General features: G+C 39.7%; 1 protein-coding gene across 1 annotated transcript; it reads left to right on the top strand.

The window, feature by feature from the left end:
- The first annotated feature begins 952 nt into the window (after nucleotides 1-952).
- LOC139742757 (uncharacterized) lies at nucleotides 953-18,910 on the top strand. The gene is made up of 4 exons (XM_071653279.1): nucleotides 953-1,019; nucleotides 1,702-2,077; nucleotides 2,463-2,813; nucleotides 18,455-18,910. Exons 1-4 carry the CDS (start codon nucleotides 996-998, stop codon nucleotides 18,784-18,786), a joined length of 1,083 nt encoding a protein of 360 aa, XP_071509380.1. The 5' UTR covers nucleotides 953-995; the 3' UTR covers nucleotides 18,787-18,910.
- The last annotated feature ends 4,113 nt before the right edge of the window (nucleotides 18,911-23,023 follow it).

Below are 23,023 nucleotides of genomic sequence, written 5' to 3' on the forward strand. Positions count from 1 at the left end.
TTGATTCTCTGATCTCGTATGAGCTGGTCTGAAATCTCGCAATACGCGTTAATAATATGTCACCACAACGTTGTTCTCTGATGACGTTTACTCATTTGATATTCACTTTTCACTTTACTGCTCTTTGATTGGATAAAATACTTTTGAACGGTAATATGCAAATTTTCTCTTTCTGTGTGTTGAGTTGACGTACGCTGGTGTTCTCCACTGCACCAAAACAGAGAAAAAAACACATCCCCTGGAATCATCAGCAAGTCGGTTGATTGACTGGCATGCCGGTTGATTCATGAAGCTGAGGAGATCATCAAGTTCCAATCCAGACATCGCTTCTTTTCGTCTTCATTTCGGTTGAGTGAGTAAAACCACCTAACCTACATAACGAATAGAACGAACGTCGAAAAACCTGTGTTGTGTTTGTTAGTGTTGGCGTGTAGAGCATACAAAATTGTGTGTAGTGTGCGCGCGTAATGCAATGACTCACAACTTGATTATGTTCTCCCTGCCCACTGTTGACTGTTGGTTTACAGGTGCGGTAAAATGTTTCTAGAATTACGCCTACTGCATGACAAAGACGACCTTGTTCATCTAGACGAGTGAGTAATACTATATTCTCTTATGAATGAATGGTACGAGGGTCACCTCACATTCTGGCTGCGGTAGCTCTACTGGACAAGAGCCCTCCGTTTCTTTCTTTTCTCCACTCACCGCACTGCGCAATTAGATTTCTCCTCCTACTGCATGAAGCTGGTAGTTCGTGTTTGGTTTTTGCGGCCTTCCATGCATTGATTGCTTTGTCTGCCCAGAAGTTTAGGCGTAGCTGCTCAGCATAAGGAGTGCGCCGCGAGCTGCCTTTCATGCTCTGACTGGTTTCTGTGCTCATGTGGACACGTTGACCGTCGTTGTTGAGTGAACGTCCACGTTCCATTGCTCTTTATATTATAGTTTTCCTTTATTAGATATTCTCTTTCACACTCGAGTTGATTTGATGAGACGCAATGCCTAACCTAGGATTCACAAAGGTAATTAAATACGAAAATAAAGCCACAGGCTGCACAGCTAGACTCTAGACTAGACATTTGTATTTTTTAATTTTTAAGTGAATTTAATGGTTTTTTGTGTTTTTTTTTGCTAACAGAAGTTGGGTTTCAAGAAATGCCAGATGAGATGGTACAATGCCGAATGGTTATGGTTTTTTTTTTTTTTGCTTTTTTGTGTGTGTGTGTTTTTGTGTGAATGTCGGAATGATATTTTCTGATATTTTGTTCTGTTTGTCATGCCCCAACTGCCCAAGTTGTGTCAGTCTTGAATGAAAGATCTACACTGCATCTACTGTATTTGATTTTGTATGAAAAGTTCTCACTTCGACATTTTTAACACCTTTTTTTACGATTTACCCATTTATCAATATCCAAAGCAATATGTGCAAGTGATAGCTCGATAGCCACTAAACTTGGTTTATTTATTGATTGATTTATTCAGTCAAAGGCAAGTGTTGCTGTTTGTAAATTGTATTAATTTGCTGGGGTGACCTACATAGGTATGTTAACTGGCTATCTAGAAATACATCAATGTAGCGAAATTGTTTGTAAACTTCATAATATAACTTGTGCATGTGATGTACAAATGTACAAAGTAGGGCCTCCCATCGATGAAAATGTCAATATTCTGTTACTTTATCCCATTTTCCATGAAACTGTACAGATAAAGCGCCCAAATCTGCGCCTCACAATGGGACTGTCAGGCTCAAAATCAGCAGCGAACGGTGACAGACCAGAAGAAGGGGAGGACGAGTTTCATACCCCGGTGACGAACCGGCGGGTGCAGAAGCTCATTGACCCTCGGTCTCCAACAGACGACATCAATCGTACACCGCTCCAAAGGGAGACTGTGGATTTTGAAGACCCGCGGTCTCCGACCACCAAAATCGCCAGGACGCCCATTCCTGACGATTCTGATCCCAGGTCTCCATCCGCTGGAAGAGAAGTTGGACCCTTTGTTTTCCCGAACGCCTCAGAAGATCCGCGCTCACCGTCTCGCATCATCGCAAGGACGCCGCTCACCAAAGATGCGCCAAAAAGTGAGGAAGTTTATTTTGGATTCATTTCTTTGGTACTAGATGATGTAGTCACCAGCTTTAAAGTGACATCATCTTTTTTACTGGGGGGGAGGTGGGTGGGGGATTTGCTGACGAAAGATGCATTCATTCAGAAAGTGAGGTACATTGTAGTTCTCCTTGTAGTCTGTAATCTAATCCTAATCACCATTTAATATGTTATATGGGAAGAGTAAGCTAGATGTTCTTCGTGTTCCTTGCAGTAGCAAAGACAGACAAAGTTACGTATTTTTGTTGATATTATTACTTCTTGAAAGGATATTTTTTTCTCTAACTTTAAATTTGCCTTCAGGGCAGCAATTGCGCTGTATAACGTAAAGTTGTATTGTATTTTGTTTTCTCTCTTCAGATGTGAGTGTTGAAGAGGTTCAAGTACATCAGCCCGAGGGTGGTGACAGCGCAGAAAACGCCAGCAATAACAACGACTCGCAGGAATGCCCAGCTGGGGATCATTCCCCTTCGCAGGAAGCGGATTCGGAAGTATTCAAGGTTGAAACGGACAGTGTCAAATTGGTGGCAGATGATGAAGACAATGAAATCGAGAAGTGTGCCAGTGAGGCAGAGGGACAAGAGGGACGAAATCAAGCAAATTATACCCCAGAATATGAAATGGAACTGTCCGACATGGTGAAGAAGCAAACGATAGCCAATGAGGAGGATGGAGACCGGGACCATGCCACTTTGGTTCTGTCCGACAGGGGTAAGGAGACATCCTCGTGATGTGATACATTAGCAGGTATCTATCAAGACATCATACAATTTTTGTTTCATTTCCACTGCATGATGTCACAGACAATATTTATATAACCGATTTAATTGGATTAATTGTATTGTACATATTGGGGGAGGGGGGGTGAAGAAAAATAGTTACAAATAATAAATGAGAGGAATTTCAAACAAGCGAGTTACTGCTCAAAGCACAAAATACAAAAATGTAACTTTGTGAATGAGTTATGTGATGTGTGCTATAAGAGTCAACTGACTTGGATGCATGTGAGTATGTGAGATCATCATTTGGATATGAGTAGTAGAGGCTATTATAGCAAAAACACAAAAACAAACAAACAAAACCACACAAACCGGATTTGGTGATCCTCATGGTGTTCTTTAAAGAGTGAAACCTGATGTTTCCTTTAAAAAAGATATACCATATACAGCTGTATGAAAATAAAATATACTATAGGCAGCTAGTTTATAACAAGATGGAGCTGTTGCCATTAATTATTTCAGTGATTTGTCTTTCAGACATCCTAGTGAATGTTATTGATTAATTTAGTTTTGATGAAGCCCTTTTAATACAAGTATAGTACATAGTAGGAAACCAGATTAAAGAATCATGTCCAGGGTCAAGAGTAATGGTGTGGGGGGGGGGGGGGAGACATTATGGGAAAATTAACATACTTCCATTGCATTGGAAAGAAGAGGAAATACAAAGTAGAGAATTACTTTCAAGCTCTCCTTAGTAAAAATTAAAAAAAAATAATAATAATACAGTAAACCTCGGATAAGTCGACGTCGAGTGAGTCGAAAATCACTTAACTCGAAGCAAAATAAAAAGTCCCGATTTTTCCCTATGCATTTTCTCTAAGAAATATTTGGATAAGCCGAAGTACGAGAGTCGAATTTCGGCTGTGTCGAAGTAAAACATTCAGTCCCTTTTGTACAAAATACACGTAGTTTACATCACTTGAGCCGAAGAAGATTTGTCTGGCATTCTCATGACATTTAGAGGAGAACAAAAAAATCGGCATGTCGCAGAACCCCGTCCCTGGCCTGCATGCTGCAGGTAAGCATGCACACTCACCGTACCGGTATGCACGCATGTCGAATACGTACACATGTATACATGTAGGGTATACACACAGCACATCGATCCATATACTTTATCAATACACACAGCACATCCATACTTTATCCATGTCAAGCCAGAACTCCTTGGTCAACCAATCGCTGCTTTAATATTTTAGTGACAGGCCAAGTGGGCGGAGCTTGTTTGTGCGTGCCCGGCTGGCTGTATAGTTTTGTTCAGTGGAGGTGGGATGGGCCTGGGAGAGTGTTTGTCTCAGGGTAGGTTGACAGAGATGGCTACCTATGTTGCACCATAGACATAGCATATGCACATTGCCACATTAGCGCAGACATTCTCAGAACTACGTTTAACTACTAGTATTGATACAAATTCCATGTTCAATTTAGAACAAAATAAGAACATTATCTTCAAGAACAGACAAATTTGAATGCAAACACACACACACGCACGCACACACACACACACACACACACACGTGCATGCAAATGTACTATAATACATGTACATAACTGTGAGTCGAAAAAAAAATCGACTCTCGCGAGAGTCGAATTTCACTTAAGTCGACGCATTTTTGCCAGTCCCGAGAGCTTCGACTCATGCGAGGTTTACTGTAATTATATGGCTGCAAGGAATAATGCTTTACACAAGTACATTGTACACGAAGACCCAAGACTGAAATGACATTGTTTGAGAGCATCTATGTTTGTGAAAAATGAATTTTACAGCTGTATTGTGTAGCTTGTTATAGTCAAAACATTTACATTGTAATACTGTATGAACATTGTAGTTCACAAGAATATGGGATGAGGCTTTACACTTCGATGATGAACTGCATTGAGACAAACATATCCTGGAACATAGTATGATTAAGACACATTCCTTAGACTGAGCAAAGTTGTCATCAGCGATCATGCTTCCCTTTCGCTGAAGTCGCCTACCCCAAGATTCCCCACATTCATATAAATCCAATTATGCCGGCTTACGCACGATTCTTCAAATCCAGCGTGATGCATCAGTGGAAATGGTTCCCAGTGTTGTGACTGCTCGGGTTTCATAAGACCGCCTTGATCCGGACGTACACAGTAAGGCTTCTCATCCGAAGGCCTCAGCTGGTTGAATGAGAGTTTGATTGATTTGATTTGTTTTCTCAGACGGGAGGGCAGTGGAAGCTGAATGCCACGGCTGATGACATAATGCGTGGCGAGGATTCATTCTTGAGCTAGAGTGAAAGTGATAGATACGACATTGCAATTCCTTGAGTAATCTGATGTATTGATTTTGACTATGATATTAAATCATTTAATATTATATGTACACACAAGTACAGTTCTAAGCATTGAGTTTATTACACAGACTGTTCAAATTCGTTCTATTTACTGTAATTCAGACATCATGCTGCACTTGTAGTTCTTTCTTATTAAAGGCAATCTGTCAGTCTTTATATTACAGGGCTTTGTCCCAAATGGTTCGAATGAAAAATATTTTAATGGTGTCCTTCCCTTTTAATCAGTACACTTCTACGTACATTTCTGACTTTTTTTTTCTTCTTCTTTTGGTCTTTAAACCCCAACTGAAACATGTTTTTCTTCTAGCCTGCAGAAATACAGGTTAAAGTAGGTTTTTGTTGTTGTTTTGTTTATATACTTGAAGAATGAGGAGAACAAACAAAACAAAACAAAAAAGAGAAAGAAACCTGTTGACTACAGTGTACCCTACAGCATGTCTCTACAGGAAGTGGCTCAGGAAATTGATGGAAGAAGACCTTCCGCATTGATGGCCACTTTGCCCATCCACTCTCTTCCCGCCCGGTTCAGCCACGGGAGACTACTTGAAAGAAAGAAAGATTGAGACGGAAACATGAAGGTGGAAGGAGATGGGGGGGGGGGGGTGAAAGGAAGAGAGTGATAATATTGTAGAAGCGTCTAGTGGGTTGATAACTATCACCACTTTTCTTCCGGTATCGTCCATAAATAGCATGGATGGCAAAGAGCAAGATTTTGCCACTGACGGTGCCAATGGATGCAGTGCAGTATTAATATTATGTACAAGTTTACTACAATGCCACATTACCTCATGTGACCTTCCTCACACATGGATGCATAATTGGGTAATCATGCTCCAAGCCCCGAGCTCCAAAATGTACATTTTGTGATGATGCACAGTGCAAGTCCACTGTGCCTCGCTGTGCCAAAATTGTTATAGTGTGCAAGAACAATGTTCACGTGTCCAGAATGCAGACTTGCAATACAGTGTACATTTGTAATAGAAATAGTCATTGATGCCTTTGAAGTGCAGGAACTTGAAGCTCAAATTATTTGAATCTTGTAATATTCTTTTTTTTTTATAGATTGAATAGTAATCTGTGCAACACCATTTGGCCATGGATGGTCCTATTGATACAGAAAGTACGCCTTCTGCAGTCATTTTATCAAACTTGCATGGTGTACTTGAACTGCGTGTACACTGTGCTGTACTTTTTTAATTAAAATGCTTGGAATAATTTTCCAACTCAAATTTGATCAGCAATTTCAGCTGATGAACAATATTTCAAATGGTATCCTAAATCCTGTACACTACTATCGAAGAAAACTGCTACACAAAAGTTAGCATGAAGTGTCAGGCTTTCCCTTATAAATTCCATTGTACTGTGATCTCTACAAACTACATACACAACGTACTTTATAGCCCGGATCTATGCAATGTTGGGTAGTTTTACATTTTTGTGAAGAGGTGTGAATTTTACTGCTGTACAGATGCAAGGTTAATCATCAATTCTTCAGAAACACCTTCAGCCCGTAATAAATTCAATACAGGGCACTGACTCCCGCACAGTTAAATTTATACACGTAACCTGTACAATGTATACAATGTGACCACTGAAAGAAAACATGTGTTCATGTGATATTCCAATGTCTCTATCTCAAAAGAAATTGAAACTGGTCAGGGGCATGGCCTTGCTGCTGTGATACAGTAGTAATTGTTTTTGTAATTTAAGAGGGTCCCTGCAAAATGTTCCAGGGATGCGAATCAAAGGGTAAATTCAATCTGCCGCCTCTCTGGACACCTCATTGTACCAGCAAGTTAAACATGACATTTTGCAACATAGTATTGAGATTTCACTTTCCCCAAGGCTTTGAAGCTCATATTCACAGCTGGGAAATTTGTGGGGATTTTCAGATTCTTACATTCCTCACTGCATGATATACTCCCTGTCTTCTGCTCTGTGCAGTATACACGTACATGCCATCAACATTCATGGACACATTGAGCTTTGCGATTTAAGATTGAATGCGAAAGGTACATTCTCACACAAGAGTGAATAAATAACTTCCTGTACCGGTATCCCAATGCAAAATTTAATTTAATTTGCTTCCGTTGTACTGTAAACATACTGGCAAACAAACAAACAATGTTCATTGAGATTGAAACAGAGACTCTGACTGAACTTTTTTTTTTTTAAATGTAAAAAGGATTTTTGATATTAAAAAGCATCTAAAAGGACTTGGTTAAATGCAATAGCTATTGGAACACAAAAATGCATGCCCTGTCTATTAGCTACACACCACACATGTACAAGTTGTATGGTGGCCACTGAGTCAGTGGAAAATGGCTCTGTTGTACACATTAAAGGGATGGTACAGTATTGGTGGAGATGAGAATTGGGCTTATAACTTTTTGCAAGATACCAAGAAAACATTACTGATATAGTACAGAGCATACAGTGTACCATCTTAAGAGGAATTCAAAGTTTATTTGATGAAAATCAGGTTTGGAATGACTGAAACATCCAAAAACAACTTTGTAAAACAAAGCCATTGTAATAAAGTGTGGGTCCCACACTTCATTAGAATCGCTCTTTTTTGGACATCTCAGCCATTTCAAAGCCAATTTTCATCAAATAAACGTTGAATTCCTCGTCTAAAGAATTACATGCTCTTTCATATTTCATAAGAGGTTTCTCATCTCACCAAAAAATGTTTAGAAACCTGAAATTAGGTGTCAACCAAAACTGTACGATCCCTTTTAACACTCAGTACATTAGAGAATTGCAAATGAAGAGACTGCAATGCATACAGTGTTCTCTTCCCACCTCCCCCTGGTGTTCTGTTCACTTGCCTACAGGAGCTTGCAGATGTGTGCAATGCACGTGTGTGTGCGTACAGTGTAATGTATACATTGTCCACCAGAGTGGGGCCTCAGTCATTCACTGAAAGGTTCTCATTGTAATTGAATACAAAGCGAAAGAATTTTAGACATAAGTTCCCTTCTTTCTGTCCTTTCCACTCTGTCTGTCTCCTGTCTGTACAGTGTACTGTATCTATTTATCTTCATTGCATCTCTACACTACAAAATATCTCTTTCTCTCTCTCTATCTACCCACACTATTTTGTACAAATATCCATTGTTGTATCATACTCTCTCTAGCAATCTCCTTGTCTCAAAATATCTCTTTGTTATCAGTTGAAAGCACTTTGGAACTTGTAGGTGACACAGTTCAGATTTTTGCAAATACAGTCTGTAATTACTGTATGGTTAAACAATATTAGTTATTTCTGAATTCATTGTGACACTACTGTGTAGTACAATTGTAGGTGGGTAATTCCATGAAGTTGGGGCACAAAGTGTTACATTTTAGCATAACTCAATAGTAATTATGCTATACATATATTCTTTATAGGCTTTACATTTGTATTGAGACCATGCATTTTCCTGGAAATTTTGTTTCATTCAGACTCAATTTTGATGAAGTTATTCAAAAAAAAAAGTAACGGTGTCCTGTAGCATCGTGACGTGTCCATGTAGCATCGTGATAGTTAAAATCCGGTCCTAAAAGACAAATTAATGCAATAAGCTTGACCAAAATTTGATATAATATACATAATTACTAGATTAGTCAGATAGCTAAATATCTTAACTCTCCTTTCCACAGTTTTACTTTTACAAGAAAATTACACAATGTGTCACTATGCTACACGGTGTCCTACCAAATGTAACAAAAAAGGACACCGCGTAGCATCGTGATACATTTTGTAATTTTCTTTTAAAATTAAAACTGTGTACAGGAAATTTGGGATATTTAGCTATCTGACTAATCTAGTAAATATGCATATTGCATCAAATTTTGGTCAAGCTAATTGCCATAATTTGTCTCTTAGGACCAAATGTTAAAATTTCACGATGCTACATGGACACGTCACGATGCTACAGGACACCGTTACATATTGTTTAATAACTTCATCAAAATTGAGTCTGAATGGCACAAAATTTCCAGGAAAATGTGTGGCCTCAATGCAAATGTAAAGCCTACAAACAATAAATGTATAGCATAATTAATATTGAGTTATGCTGAAATGTATTTTTCAAATATCACGATGCTACATGGACACTGCCCCAACTTCATGGAATTACCCAGCTACAGGTCAGCAGGTGTACACTGTACAATTCGTATGAGACACTTTGTACATTACAATTTACAAGCAACTTGTATTATCTGAACATAGTGTATTGCTTGCTACACTGTAAGCGTACGAATCTCCAGGTTGATTTTGAAATCTAAAAGCAGAATTGAGCAAACTACTAGTAACATGCCACATGTAGTATACAATGTACTTGGACAGTGATAATAGAGAGTGGAAATTACAATTTATTGTCTTGGATGAAATTCAAAGCAACTCGTCTCATCTTAAATCTGCATACAACAGAAATACTTGTATTTCCAACATCAGAAGTTCAGAAATTATTCATTCATGGACTTACAGTGTATTATGAACTCAATCCATGAACTGTACAGTGTTTCATCAAGTCTTGTTGGGACTAATCAAGTCACATGATTAAGAATAGCACACTGTCCGCCTTTGTGCAGATTATGTTGACGTCATTAATTTTGTAGCTAGCCGCATGCTTGACATCAAATTAATTGACTTAATCATGGTCTGTAATATTGAACGTTAGTCATGAAGGCTATGTAATGAGGTGAATACTCTATACATAGGTACAAACTGCCATGTGTATCAAGGCTTTTCGAGATAAAACTCTTTATGAAGTAGTCTATTGTAGCATGCGGTTATCTGATCACATGTTGACATCAAACATTGAGCATTGGTTGTAGATTCACTTTTGGTTGAGAACTTGCAAAGCAAGCAGTCAACAAAGTTTTGAAATTAGTTTTAATCGTGATGTGCTTCAGTTCCAGTGCTATATGTACAAGTGTAGCCATGTGATCAGCTCTGTCTAATACACATACATTGTACACGTAGTAAAAAAATGAACTTATAGTTGCTTGCATGGATTGTCCCCAATGTTTACAATTTTAATTCTGTCTGGTGTGTTGTCTCTCACTGCTGTTGGGGCTGTACAGAATTTACAAAGTGTTGATCTAAAGATGCAATGTATACAGTGTACATCTATCCATCTCAAAAAAATAAATTAAAATTAATATTCTTCGTCTACTGCATTATGTACACGTGTACCGGTATTCTGAAAATTTGCAGCTTACCAAGAAATTTTCTTTGTTACAAACTCCTATATTACACTTTATTTGTGCGGAATTTTCTTTGTTAAAAACAGATATTTTCATTGTTTTGAGGATAATAATATTGAGCCAAATTGATGTTTTAACCCGCTGTCAAGTAACAAGCTGAATGAATGCAAGTGACCGAAGTCTTATCGAAGTTGGACATTGGCTACTCATTGAACACTGTGAGCATGGCTTGAGTGTGTCACAGGCACCAATGTAAAATCTAAAATGTTCCACAATGGTTCCAATTACAAATTGTGATGTAGAGTATTAATCAATCATTCAAGCAGTTTACAAACCTGTCTCTTGAACAGCTACGTTGTACACATTGTAGTTACCAGGCTCTACAAGTCATTGTTGAAGGAAACAGGCTCATGAAAGAAAAACGGAATTGCACTCCCGTATGTGTGTGCGTGTGTGTGTCACTGTGTGTGTTGTTTCATTTTGTTCATTTCTTTCCTTGAATACCATCAATTCATCAGATGACATACTGTACAGTGTATTCAGAGAGCTCAGTAACCACAGCATAGCCTACTCACTTGTTTGGTATTGATTGACGTACCATTTGTACTGTACGTACTGTACAAACAGTCAGTGTACAGGTATGTGGGATGCATTTTCAATGCAAATCATATGTCAACATACCATCTCTTCCATTTCACAAAGGACACTAAAAATCTGTCAGTGCACAGTATGATGCTATTCTCATCACCAGATAGTGTACTCAAGCACTTCCTCATATCTCTAAAATTACAAAAATTGTAAAAAGTTGACTCATCAATGACACACATGGGGCATCCCGCTGCAGTACAGTCCAAGAGTGTGCCTTAATACAAGTTTACAAGTTTGGAGCTGAATTTTACACACACACATTTAGCGTGGGAGTGACATCAATTATGAGTATCTTTCACTTTCATTTTCTTTTGTAGGGAAATGCTGAGTGAAACCACGATGATGACGATTAAAAACAAAAAGATATGCTGTGCACTGTAGTCATTATAACAGCAAAGAGTTATTTTAGGATACAATGTACATGTGACATAAAGCACAACAATCACGTGTGTAATTGAATAACACAGTAGAGAGCCTAGTAGATTCGTCATCTCATACGGCTTTGTGTGAATATGGGATGGTTACAGGTAGCCGTAATTAGATTTCTCTGGTGCCGCCCCACAGTAGGCTTACATGTACAATCTTGTAGTATCGAAAAGTAGTTACTGGCTTGTTATGGGACAAGCATTAGTACATTGTTGCTTTTTATGTTTCATAGAATTTTCATGTTCTGTATTCATGGTGAAAATTTTACTTTTTTCAGACAAAAGCAGATGTTGTGTTTATTTATCAGGCATTGATACATTGTACAGTGTAGCAACTGTGAGTAAACATGCAAACCATTCATAATAGCGGACAGTTTGCTCACTTGTGCAAACTTTCACTTCTCGGTTCTAATTGTAAACGTGTTTAATATACAGTGTACATTGTGCCATTGTACCAGTATGAAAGTTAGATATAGACAGTGTACACGTAGTGTGGGTGAAAATATGGCTTAAAAGTGACTCTGTTTCTGAGTGAAGTCTTTCCATGCCATTCTGTTGGTCGTGTATTGGAAGGATATGCTTCTGGGAGATGAGTGCTGTGTGTGCGTCCAGATCATTCCTCTAAACATTATAACTGTACATGCATCTCCCCCCCCCCCCCCCCCAACACCTGCAGCAACGATTTCTAAAATCTTGAATCCATTTCTTTGTATTAACTTGAAGGTTGGTCCCGGCATTCAAGGATTATTAGAACCAGAGAAACTGCATCAGGGGAAGAAAATGAAAACAGCAGAAATAAAAGAAAAACAACAACTCTCAAGCTGTAAACAAAAACAAAGAATCCGCTTTCTACTGTCAAGCTTTCCTGGTATCGCACACAAAGCCTTTGCATGACAATAGTGGGCTTTTGCAGACGGTTTCACACTCTTCCGAGGAACCTTGATTCATTGGGCAGGTTGCGACATTCCCATCATTGTTGAATCAGTTCCATGCGTGATTAATCCTCCACTGCCGCGCTTGGGGAGTTCTCAAGCTCTTACAGTCCCTGGCAAATGATAATCTACAACACAACTGTTAAATGTTGACGCCTTCTTCTGTTTTCAAATTATGACAATCTGTCTCGTTACAATTCACACTTGCGCAGACTACAGAATGTATACTCTTTTCTTCCTTGTGTGTGTTTTTATACCCCTGCCAAACGAAGTTTGAAGGGGGTATATAGGAATCAGCGGACGGTCGGTCGGGCGGTCGGTCGGGCGGTCGGTCGGGCGGTCGGTCGGTCCATTGCAAATCTTGCGTCGCGAACTACTTCCTCAGTTTTCAACTGATTCCCATAAAACTTGGCACAGATGTGTGCCTTGGGTTGTAGATGTGCAAGACGTATTTTTTGACAGTACCCAAAAGTACGTTGCCATGGTAATGGCATATTATGGGCAAAAATGGGTACAAATCTTGCGTCGCGAACTCCTCCCACAGTTTTTGATCAATTTTTATGAAATTAGGTACAGATATTCAGGGCAATTCCGCGGTTAGTAACGTTACATTTGAACAAATTTAGATATTTGTTTTTACTACAAAATTACCATTTATTCATTTCAAGTCAAAATTATGTCAAAAACATATTCATCCTTCCCATGTTTATGATACAGAAAAGAATGAATACAATCCAAGAAATATTAGAATTGCTATGGCAACTTAAAGGGCTGGTTAGTAACGTTACGAAAAAAGGACATGACAAAAAAATCAATGTCTTGTAACGAAAAGTGTGCAAAAATTCAAGTTACTTCAAACAAAGTGTTGCATTAATTTCAATTATTGCATCATGACAAATGTTCATGCAAATTTTTTTAACAGTTCGACCGATAATTTTTTAGCTAGACCCCCAAAAGCATGGTTAGTAACGTTACGGTTAGTAACGTTACATTTGTCCGGAGTAATTCCGCAGGTCATTTCACCCTTTTGTAATCGACAAAATGTCACATGACTTCTGGAGTATTTAAATGTATTCATCTTTTACCCTTTAGCAAAGCTTTTAGGAAAAAATTTCAAAGGAACCCACTGTAATTTGCATTTAAGTGAATTTCAGCATCCCCAGTCCCACATGTACATTTTAGATGATGGTTTGAGATCTTGCAAAATCAATGAATACGAAAAATAAAATCTACTGAATTTGAAAGACCTTAGTGATTGGTGAACATCCATGGCATTAGTTGATACCTAAATCAAAGAGTAAGGTAAAGAGGCACATTTCTTTTATCCATGTCATGTCCACCTAACTGCGGAATTGCCCTTCATCTGAATATGTTAATGTGCAAGACACATATTTCCGCAGTGGCAAAAAGTGCGTTGCCATGGTAACGGCATGTTATTGGTAAAATACAGGGCAAAATGCTTCATGGCAAAACTGCTTCATCAGTGTTCTTCCAATTCTCATGGAATTCATATTGAATGTTTGTCTTAGGATATAGGTCAGCATGACACATTTCTTGACAGTGACAAAAAGTTTGTTGCCATGGTAACAGCTCACATATTATGAGCCAAAATGATGGAAAATTTTGTGTTGCAAACTACTTCCTCAGTTTTTGCCCAATTTCCATGAAACTTGGTACAGATGTGTGCCTTTGGTTGTAGATGTGCAAGACGCATTTTTCGACAGTACCCGAAAGTACGTTGCCATGGTAACGGCATATTAATGGCAGAAGATCAAGGAAAGATCTTGCGGATTTAACTACTTCCTCAGTTTTTTGACCAAAGCTTATGAAATGTTTGGTGGGGGTATAACCATACAGCGACATTTCTAGTTTAAATTCTGCAGCACTGAAATTCATCGTCTCATATGGAAATGACGGCAACGAGAGTGAACGATAAAAAAGTGTGAGAAGATTATACATTGTACATCTAGGGAAAGTGTACGGCATAAAAAGTATGCTTGATGTCAATGCAAAACTTTACAACCCACTTGACGTGATGGATGGAAACAGTCATAAATTAGGGGATATTTCTGTACATTGTATACTGTACATTACTGTATACACTATACTGTATAATGTGCACCTACTTCTTGGACAAAGGATGTGTTTAAAGCTTGGATGCAAACTCAGAAAAGAATACTTGTACATGCTATAGCTTGTTTGAATCGTTGTTAGAGGCAAATGTGGAGGACATCGTGCGTTCAGTTGATGCTAGAGCTGTCGTTATTGATGGTGTTTGACTTTAAAGTGGTCAGTGGTACACTGTAATGTTCTGATTGCGGAAATACAGTGTACTGTACTGATGTTCAAATCATAAGTACAGCACTTTACGTCAATGTCGTTATCTGATAGATTTTTCATCACCATGTCATATTCAGTGATGTTCTGCATGATTATTACACAAAAGTTTTTAGATATGCAGTCTGATTTCACTGTATTTCACCACAATGTTCTCTTGATTGGTCATGAGTGTCCACTTTTGGAATATTCTTATTATGTACAAGTTGTACATGTACATTGTACAGTACGTACTGTTCTATGAATTTGTGTCTTTGGATAAAAACGAGATTTGTTGGGGGGAAAAAATTGAACAATCTTGGAAATTCAAAGTGGTTTTTTTTTTTTTTCTTAATGCTCCTGTATGACCTTTGGCTTTGGGAATCAAGAAATATAGGGGATTTTGTTTGAAATTCTTTTTTGATTCCAGTGTTATATTTTGCTGTAACTGAATTCATTCCCAAGAGCACTCAAGGGGATGCTGGGGAATACTCACTCACATGGACAAGACTCTTGAGATACTCGTGGCTTGTTAAAGGGGAAGTCCGGACGATTATCAGCCGTTTCGTGTGTAAAGAACAATATTTCATGAACCTATTACCCTTTTCCCGACGAGAAAAGACCATCAGATACATTTACTATGATTTTTTTTTTAAATAAGGTAATTCTTCATGTTCGAATCCGTCGCGAGCTGCCCTTCGTACTATCTGTCCCAGGATGCATTGCGCGTGACGTATCGGGCGCAGTTTCCTCAGCTGAGAGCACCGCGAGCGAAGCCCAGCTACGCATCGATCTCCCATTGCACTGCTGACTGCGGGCGGTATCTGCATGCCTGCATAGGTGTGCCTTGTCGGCGCTACTGCAGGAGACCGTACACCGATTTAGGAGTGCTGTTGCCAAACGCTGTATTCCTTTATTCAAATAATCTTCGTTATATATCTATATAAAATCTCCAAAGATTAATGTAAAATAGTTGCAATGCTATAACATTTTCGTTTAAATTGAAATATGTATGTATTATAATACTGCCGTACTTATTAGTGTCCACCCCATCACTTACAATGCATTAGCTGTTGTCGGGCTGTGCAGGCATACATTTACGTCTGCTGCTGCCAAGTGCTATCACAATCCGCGATCGTTTTTTCGACTTCTGAGTGTGAACAATCTGAAATCAGTCTGTCAATGTCAGAATTATTGCCTCTTTTGTTGTCCGAGACTGTTGAAAAGTGTGTCTGACGGTGATAAAATACGACAGTATACATGTAACTTGAAGCGAGGAAGAAACGCCAGCGCCAGCTTGGTACCGCCGCCGCGCCGCGCCGATAACTACGACCAGCAGCCCAATACACACAGCGTAATCGGGCTGCGTGTTGTAGCATTCAGGATCATGTAAAGGTAGTATCGTGGATAGATATCAATTTAAAATCGAAATATTTCTTCAATTTGAAGACTTACTAGTAAAGTTGAAGTATTGACAACACCCTAACACTTGACACATGGGCATTTTTTAGCTCACCTGAGCCAAAGGCTCAAGTGAGCTATTGCGATCGCCCTTCGTCCGGCGTCCGTCGTCCGTCGTGCGTCGTCCGTCGTCCGTCGTCCGTCGTCCGTCGTGCGTCGTGCGTAAACTTTTTACATTTTCATCTTCTTCTTGAAAACCCCAAGACCGATTTTCATCAAACTTGGCAGGTAGCATCCCTAGGGGGTTAGGAACTCAATTTGTTAAAATGGGCACCATGCCCCGCCCAGGGGGCCCCCAGGGGGGCCCAAACCCCCCAAAATTAAGGAATCTGTAAAAATCTTCTTCTCTAGAACCAGAAGTGATAGAGCTAAGTTAATACTATGAGTTAGTACATTGATGACTGTAGTTTCAAGTTTGTTCATGGCAGAATCAGGGGTGCCCCCCTTGGGACCCAGGGGAGGGGGGTGGGGAAGGGTTCTAATGGGGCCTAAATTGTACATTTTCATCTTCTTCTTGAGAACCCCATGACCCATTTTCACCAAACTTGGCAGGTAGCATCCCTAGGGGGTTAGGAACTCAATTTGTTAAAATGGGCACCATGCCCCACCCAGGGGGCCCTCAGGGGGCCCAAGCCCCCCAAAATTAAGGATTCTGCAAAAATCTTCTTCTCTAGAACCAGAAGTGATAGTGCTTAGTTAATACTATGAGTTAGTACATTGATGACTGTAGTTTCAAGTTTGTTCATGGCAGAATCAGGGGTGCCCCCCTTGGGACCCAGGGGAGGGGGTGAGGAGGGGTCCTAATGGGGCCTAAATTGTACATTTTTATCGTCGTCTTGAGAACCCCATGACCCATTTTCACCAAACTTGGCAGGTAGCATCCCTAGGGGGTTAGGATCTCAATTTGTTAAAATGGGCACCATGCCCCACCCAGGGGGCCCCCAGGGGTCCCAAACCCCCCAAATGAAGGAATCTTTATAAATCTTCTCTAGAATCAGAAGTTATAGAGCTGAGATAATACTATGAGTGAGTACATTAATGACTGTAGTTTCAAATTTGTTCATAGGAGATCCAGGGGTGCCCCTCTTGGGTGGGGGGGGGGGGGGTGGTTGGAAGGGTCCAAATGGGGGCCTGAATTGTACATTTTCATCTTCTTCCTGAAAACCTCATGATGGATTTTTGTCAAACTTGGCACGTAGCATCCCTAGGGGGTCAGGATCTCAATTTATCAAAATGGGCACCATGCCCCACCCAGAGGGCCCCAGGGGGCCCCAATCCCCCCAAATTAAGGAATCTTTAAAAAATTGGGCCTTTATTGTACATTTTCATCTTCTACTTGAGAATGCCTGGTCAAATTTTGGTGGAGCTGTAAATAATTTAGATTAGTGACTGCGTGAAAGGTGAACTTGCGATACTCAGGTGAGCGCTAGACCCGCGGGTCTCTTGTTTAATGAAGCAATAGATCATGCCGCGTGCATCCGCTGTGTGGTCAGAGACTGTTGAGCGGTACGCTACTACCGCTTGCTTGGCCCGTATCACCGTTGCTCAAGCAGGGCTCCCCCGAGCCAGCTGACGCTCCAAGCAAAAAGCAATGTGAGGAGGAAACGTCACGCTGTCACGTGATCTTTCTCGCCAGCGTACAGAAATCGAACGGTTACGATTCAAAATTAGTGATGCTAAAAAATCGATTGTGGCGAGTTGGGAGGGTCTTTTTCAATGAAACTTAGTCATTATGGTCCTTTATTTATGTAGATTTTGGTTGATTTTTTTCAAAATCGTCCGGACTTCTCCTTTAACCGTGGCCTTTTCATTAAATCCACTTCAACTGCACTTGTAGGTGTTTATGCCGCTGCCCAGTGAAGCATTGAATCCTTGATGAGTTTCAGTCAGACTTGACTGACCCTTATTTGTAGAGGGAATACAGTGTATCAGTGTTGAATAGCATCTTATGTTTGCTGTTTGGGGTATAGAGCAAAGCCTAGCGAAAAGCAGGCTTTGTGGCATCATGAGGTACTGTAGCTGTGAATTATTGGGAGACTAAAGATTTTGAGATGGCAGCCTTGCCTTTGTACACCAGATCAATCTCTGGTGATTGGAAAGATTGTTATTAATGCAGAAACAAGGGCTAGTGAGCGAGGGCTAAGTAGTGTACTAGTACATTTGTATGCAATGTTGCAGATTTACCATGTGCAGAATCACACAATGTATTGATGAATCTATGCGAGCTTTCTTTAATTTAACTCCGGTATTGCATGTTGGTTCTTGCAGAGATGGTCTTCCTGACAGAACTTCCGCCCTCTCCCGTCTCCAGTAAGGCCAAGAAATCCGGCTTCCGTCGCTCCCTCAAGGAGAAATTCCAGTCTTCGTCCTCCTCCCACCAGCGCTCCCCGCTCGCCACCAGAAATCTCATCCAGGATTCGCCGGACCCCACCGAGAGGACGACCGCTGTCCGGAAACGGGAGGGGACAACTTCTCGCAAAGTAGGTGTGGCCTTCCAGAGGCCAGGGGCGGGACACCTGTCAAAGGCAGACAGGCCGCGGTCACATCCTGTCCGAGTGGTGGGGAGATACCAGCCAGTACTGGACAAAGAAAACTGTTGATTTCTGAGTGGAATTCCAGAGACTCCGTCATTTTGGCAGCCAATATCTATAGAGACAGAGACAGAGACTAGACAACTGGACAGCTTCATCCAAAATGGCTGCCAGAGGCATTGTCTAGTTGTTTCATCATGATTCTGTGGATACAACTGTACTTATGATTTGCATACAAAATTGTATAATCCGAAAAAAGTGTGAATGTGACACTTTGAACATCATCCACAAGAACACGACACTTCACTGTATAGACTTGTACAGTGTACAAATTGTTTTTTTTATATACATGTATTTAATAATACAGGATGTGCTGTGTGACGACTACTGTGTGCAGTCATGAAACATCATCTGAGTGGTGTTGTCGCCATATCAACACAATCAACTGGTACTTGTCATCCGATCCATCTATAAGCAGATTGGTTGACTGTGAGATGTGCATTAATTTGTGTGCTGTAGAAAATGACTCTCAGGCTCATTTCATACATTTTGTAGAGCTCAATTTCCATTGGTGTCTGGTTTGATGAACTGACTTGCGTGCATCAGAAGTTTTTGTTGCTGATAAGAATCATCTAGATACAATAAATGTGCGTTAGTGTTCACACTGCTTGTTCTTTTCATACTCTGTACATTTCCAAAGACGTTGGTAGCAGTGTCCCATACAATAGTTTACTTTAGTAGGTGAAAATACATGTACACGTACTCCATGTCACTGAGGGATGTACAACTATTGATGGTATGGGTTGAAACAGAGAAAGTTCACTGTAATTTTGTACACATTGCAAACAGCAACCAAGTCATGAGAGTGTCTCTCCACTCAAGATATAAAAGTGCTATCAAAAGAGTCCCTAAAACTGATACCTTGATTGCACTGTTTACTGCTTTGACTCTCATTGATTCAGCAAAACATAAAATGTAGATAATGTCAGTGCCATTTTGAGATGGCTGTCCTCAGAGGATGGAATTGAAATCCTTCGTGATTAACCTTCATGAAATACTGATAGCTATAGAGTTGATGTAGCATGATTAAAGGCCTTGTAAAGTAGATCTACCCACCTCCCTACTCTGTGGATGATCATGACTTGATGTGACAAGATAATTCAGCATTTTATCTCAGCTAAATCTGGTAAAAGGTCAAAGACGGTTGTGAAGATTGTGAAGTGTCTGCATTTATACACAGTATTTTAATATCATTTTGATCTTCTGCCATACATCAGACCCAGGACATGATATTCCCGACTGTAAGCAGGAGTGTACAATTTTATGACACGAAAAATCAGGGCTCATTATATGGCAGAATCTGGTGATCCAGTGAAATTTAAGCCATGGTCATGTTCACTTTTGATCTACGTTTTCTTTTCGACCCATGTCTTGGGAGATTCTGAAATTCTTGTTTTGTTCAAGACTCACCAGGCTCAACAAGCAATGGGTATTGAATACAGTACATTACATTGTAATACCCCTCTGGAGATTTTGAAGTAACTTTATAGGGTACACAGTACAACTTGCTTTTTATGGGGTGTTTAACAGGGAAAAGCGTGTTGTACAATGCATCAAGTATAATCATGTATTTTTGTTTTAAAATGTAGAGTTTCCCTTTTCTTGAGAATTACTATTCCCACTTATGGATTCAGTCCTTGTAATATACAATGCAATACAGTACAAATTGTTGTACATGTATTGTTTGAGCCAGGAATGTGGCATTATCAGGTGTATGAGTCAGAGAATCGAGTCATGGTGTTGTCATGGGAACGGGTGACTCATTGTAATATCATATCTTGCAGAGTGTGGTTCTTTTGTGGATAATTTTAACTTGGTAGATATCACAGTATTCTCTGTGTAATTGTTAATCAGTACATTTGCAGCACATTGTACAAAGTTTTGCACATCCTCAAATGTTGCAAGGTGTATGCATTTCAGGTACCATCTTGTGGAAAAGAAACCATTGGAACTCCAATGTACTTTCAAATATCTTTATTTGAAGAATATGAATCATACTGTAGAAAAGGGACTTCTAATGGAAAGGAAGGAGAGTCTCGTTTTATATCAACCAGAACTCTTTTATGGGAACAGGGCCCAGATCTTGAGTGAAAAAGGTGTTATTATTATTATTTTTTTTTCTATTAAAACAAAGTTGTAATGTACGTGTAGGTGTACAATAGTGCCTTGATAATGATGTCACTTTCATTGCATAATATTAGAATAGGGAAATACAGTGGAAACTCGATATAACGAGATGGTCGGGACCGAGTCATTTTCCTCGTTATAGCCGATATCTCGTTATATCAGTAGGCATAAAAGAAGGCATAAAATAAAGACATTAATTTGCACATGTGGGACTACCCATCATATTTCAATCAATACTGATAACTTGATATTGTGTGTGAGGGAATTACTCACCTTTATGGGTAAGAAGATGTTTTTTCGCCAAGGAAATCCAATATCAAGAATGTGTTTCTTATTAATTGTAGATGTTTGAATTTGTAAATTTATATACCGTAGCTTGCGATTGTATCAAGATCGTCTGTGGATTGGTATGTGGTTATCGTATGGGTGTGTGTTGTGTGGAAAGCTATGGTCTGCACAATGCTGTGTGTGTATGTGATACATTCTGTATGTACATTATGACTGTGTGTAATTGTGTGTGAAGACGGGAAATTCCCTAAGTAGAAGGCCAATCACAGCATCAGATTGCCTCACACCTGCTAAACGTCATGATGATGTCATGTATACATATGGCCGTCCCACCACATTTTCTGCATGTATCAGTGTGCGTGCACACACACACTTCACACGTACAACATGCAGTGCTAGCTGGAGTGCACTGAAGAAAATGATTATGTGTGTACAAGACAGTTTTTGGCGCATCAAGCTTTACAATCTCGGAAGATGATAGCACAGGCAAAGTAAAGCTTTACCGAAGGCATTTTGCTTTACCTCGCTATAACAGGTTTGATTTACTATGTTTTTCTTTGTTTGGAAGTCACAAAATTTATCTCGTTATAGCAGTTATTTCGTTATAGCCGATCTCGCTATAAGAGTAGCATTTTACATAGACTTGTGTGGAAGGAAATTTTGGACCGAGAAAATTTCCTCGTTATAACCGATATCTCGTTATAGCAGTGTTCGTTATACCGAGTTTCCCCTGTAGTAGTGTGTTGTGAAAATTGGAGTGCTTTGGTAGGCAGGCTAAATCCTTCTCTAATACAGTAGTGTGCACAACTGATACCCCTACCCACTCTCTCTTTTTTTCCCCACTTTTACAATGTACTTCATATCCTATGGCCTTATTACAGTCTTTCTTGCAAGCACAATGTCCTCTATTTCGCAAGCATTTTAAAGAGGCATTTCGAATGAGTTTGTGATCATGCTATAGCAGCTACTTGTAATGTACAGTGTACTGTCTGAAAGTCGATGGTGGACCCCTCAATTAACTTCCTTGTCGAGAGTTGAAGACAGGGAAGGTCATTAAAACACTGATGCTTTTACCACACTTTTTAATACACAGCAAGAAGTAGTTAGTGTGTGCTTCATATCACTGTTGCAGTCTATTAAAAGTCCTGTTCACACTCATGACATGAGCAGGCTTCAACTGTTTATATTAAAGCCCTATTCACACCCATATAAATGAGCATACTTTCATATTACTATTGAAGTCTGTTGGCACCCAGTTCGCAGTCATTTCATGTGAGCATGAGCACACTTTCATGTATCACAGTTGAAGTCTAGATCAAAACCCTGTTCACACTCATTTGATAAAAAGATATAAGCACGCTTTCATGTCTCAGCTGGAGTCTAGAGATTGAAACCCTGTTCACACTCATTTGAATACTTGTAAGCATATGGGATCATTAGAGGTAATTGCTTGCGATCTACAGGGTGATACCAGCCTTTTCCTGTCTGATGAGGACGGGTGGAGACAGAAAGTGTTATGCATACATTCAATGCATGTGTGACATTTAATAGAGAGCATTGGGAACTTGTGGCATTGGTCAGTTTACCGCCAGAGAGTCATTAGTGTTGGCCTCGTTTAGGTCATCACACTTTGCTAAAAGAATGATGTAGACAGTAGGTTCTATTTGGACACGATGTGATGTCATGTCTTTATTGTGCAGACAGAGTCATACGTGTATGGTGGCTGTGAGTAGATTTTTATCTGATAACATAATTGAAAATGAATGTGCTTTCACTCTGTATGTATGACTAAGAGAGTGACTTACACAGCAACGCTTTTTTGCTGACAGTG

This window comes from Diadema antillarum, unplaced genomic scaffold (genome assembly GCF_040938485.1).
Source record: "Diadema antillarum isolate AM-2024a unplaced genomic scaffold, OU_Dant_1.0 seq00001018_RagTag, whole genome shotgun sequence".
Lineage (NCBI taxonomy): Eukaryota > Metazoa > Echinodermata > Echinoidea > Diadematoida > Diadematidae > Diadema > Diadema antillarum.

Excerpts from the sequence above, each read along its gene's own strand:
- LOC139742757 (XM_071653279.1), top strand. The coding sequence starts at position 996 with ATGCCTAACCTAGGATTCACAAAG. Across the intron at positions 1,020-1,701 it reads CTAACCTAGGATTCACAAAG|ATAAAGCGCCCAAATCTGCG; the intron begins GTAATTAAATAC and ends GAAACTGTACAG. Across the intron at positions 2,814-18,454 it reads TTTGGTTCTGTCCGACAGGG|AGATGGTCTTCCTGACAGAA; the intron begins GTAAGGAGACAT and ends TGGTTCTTGCAG.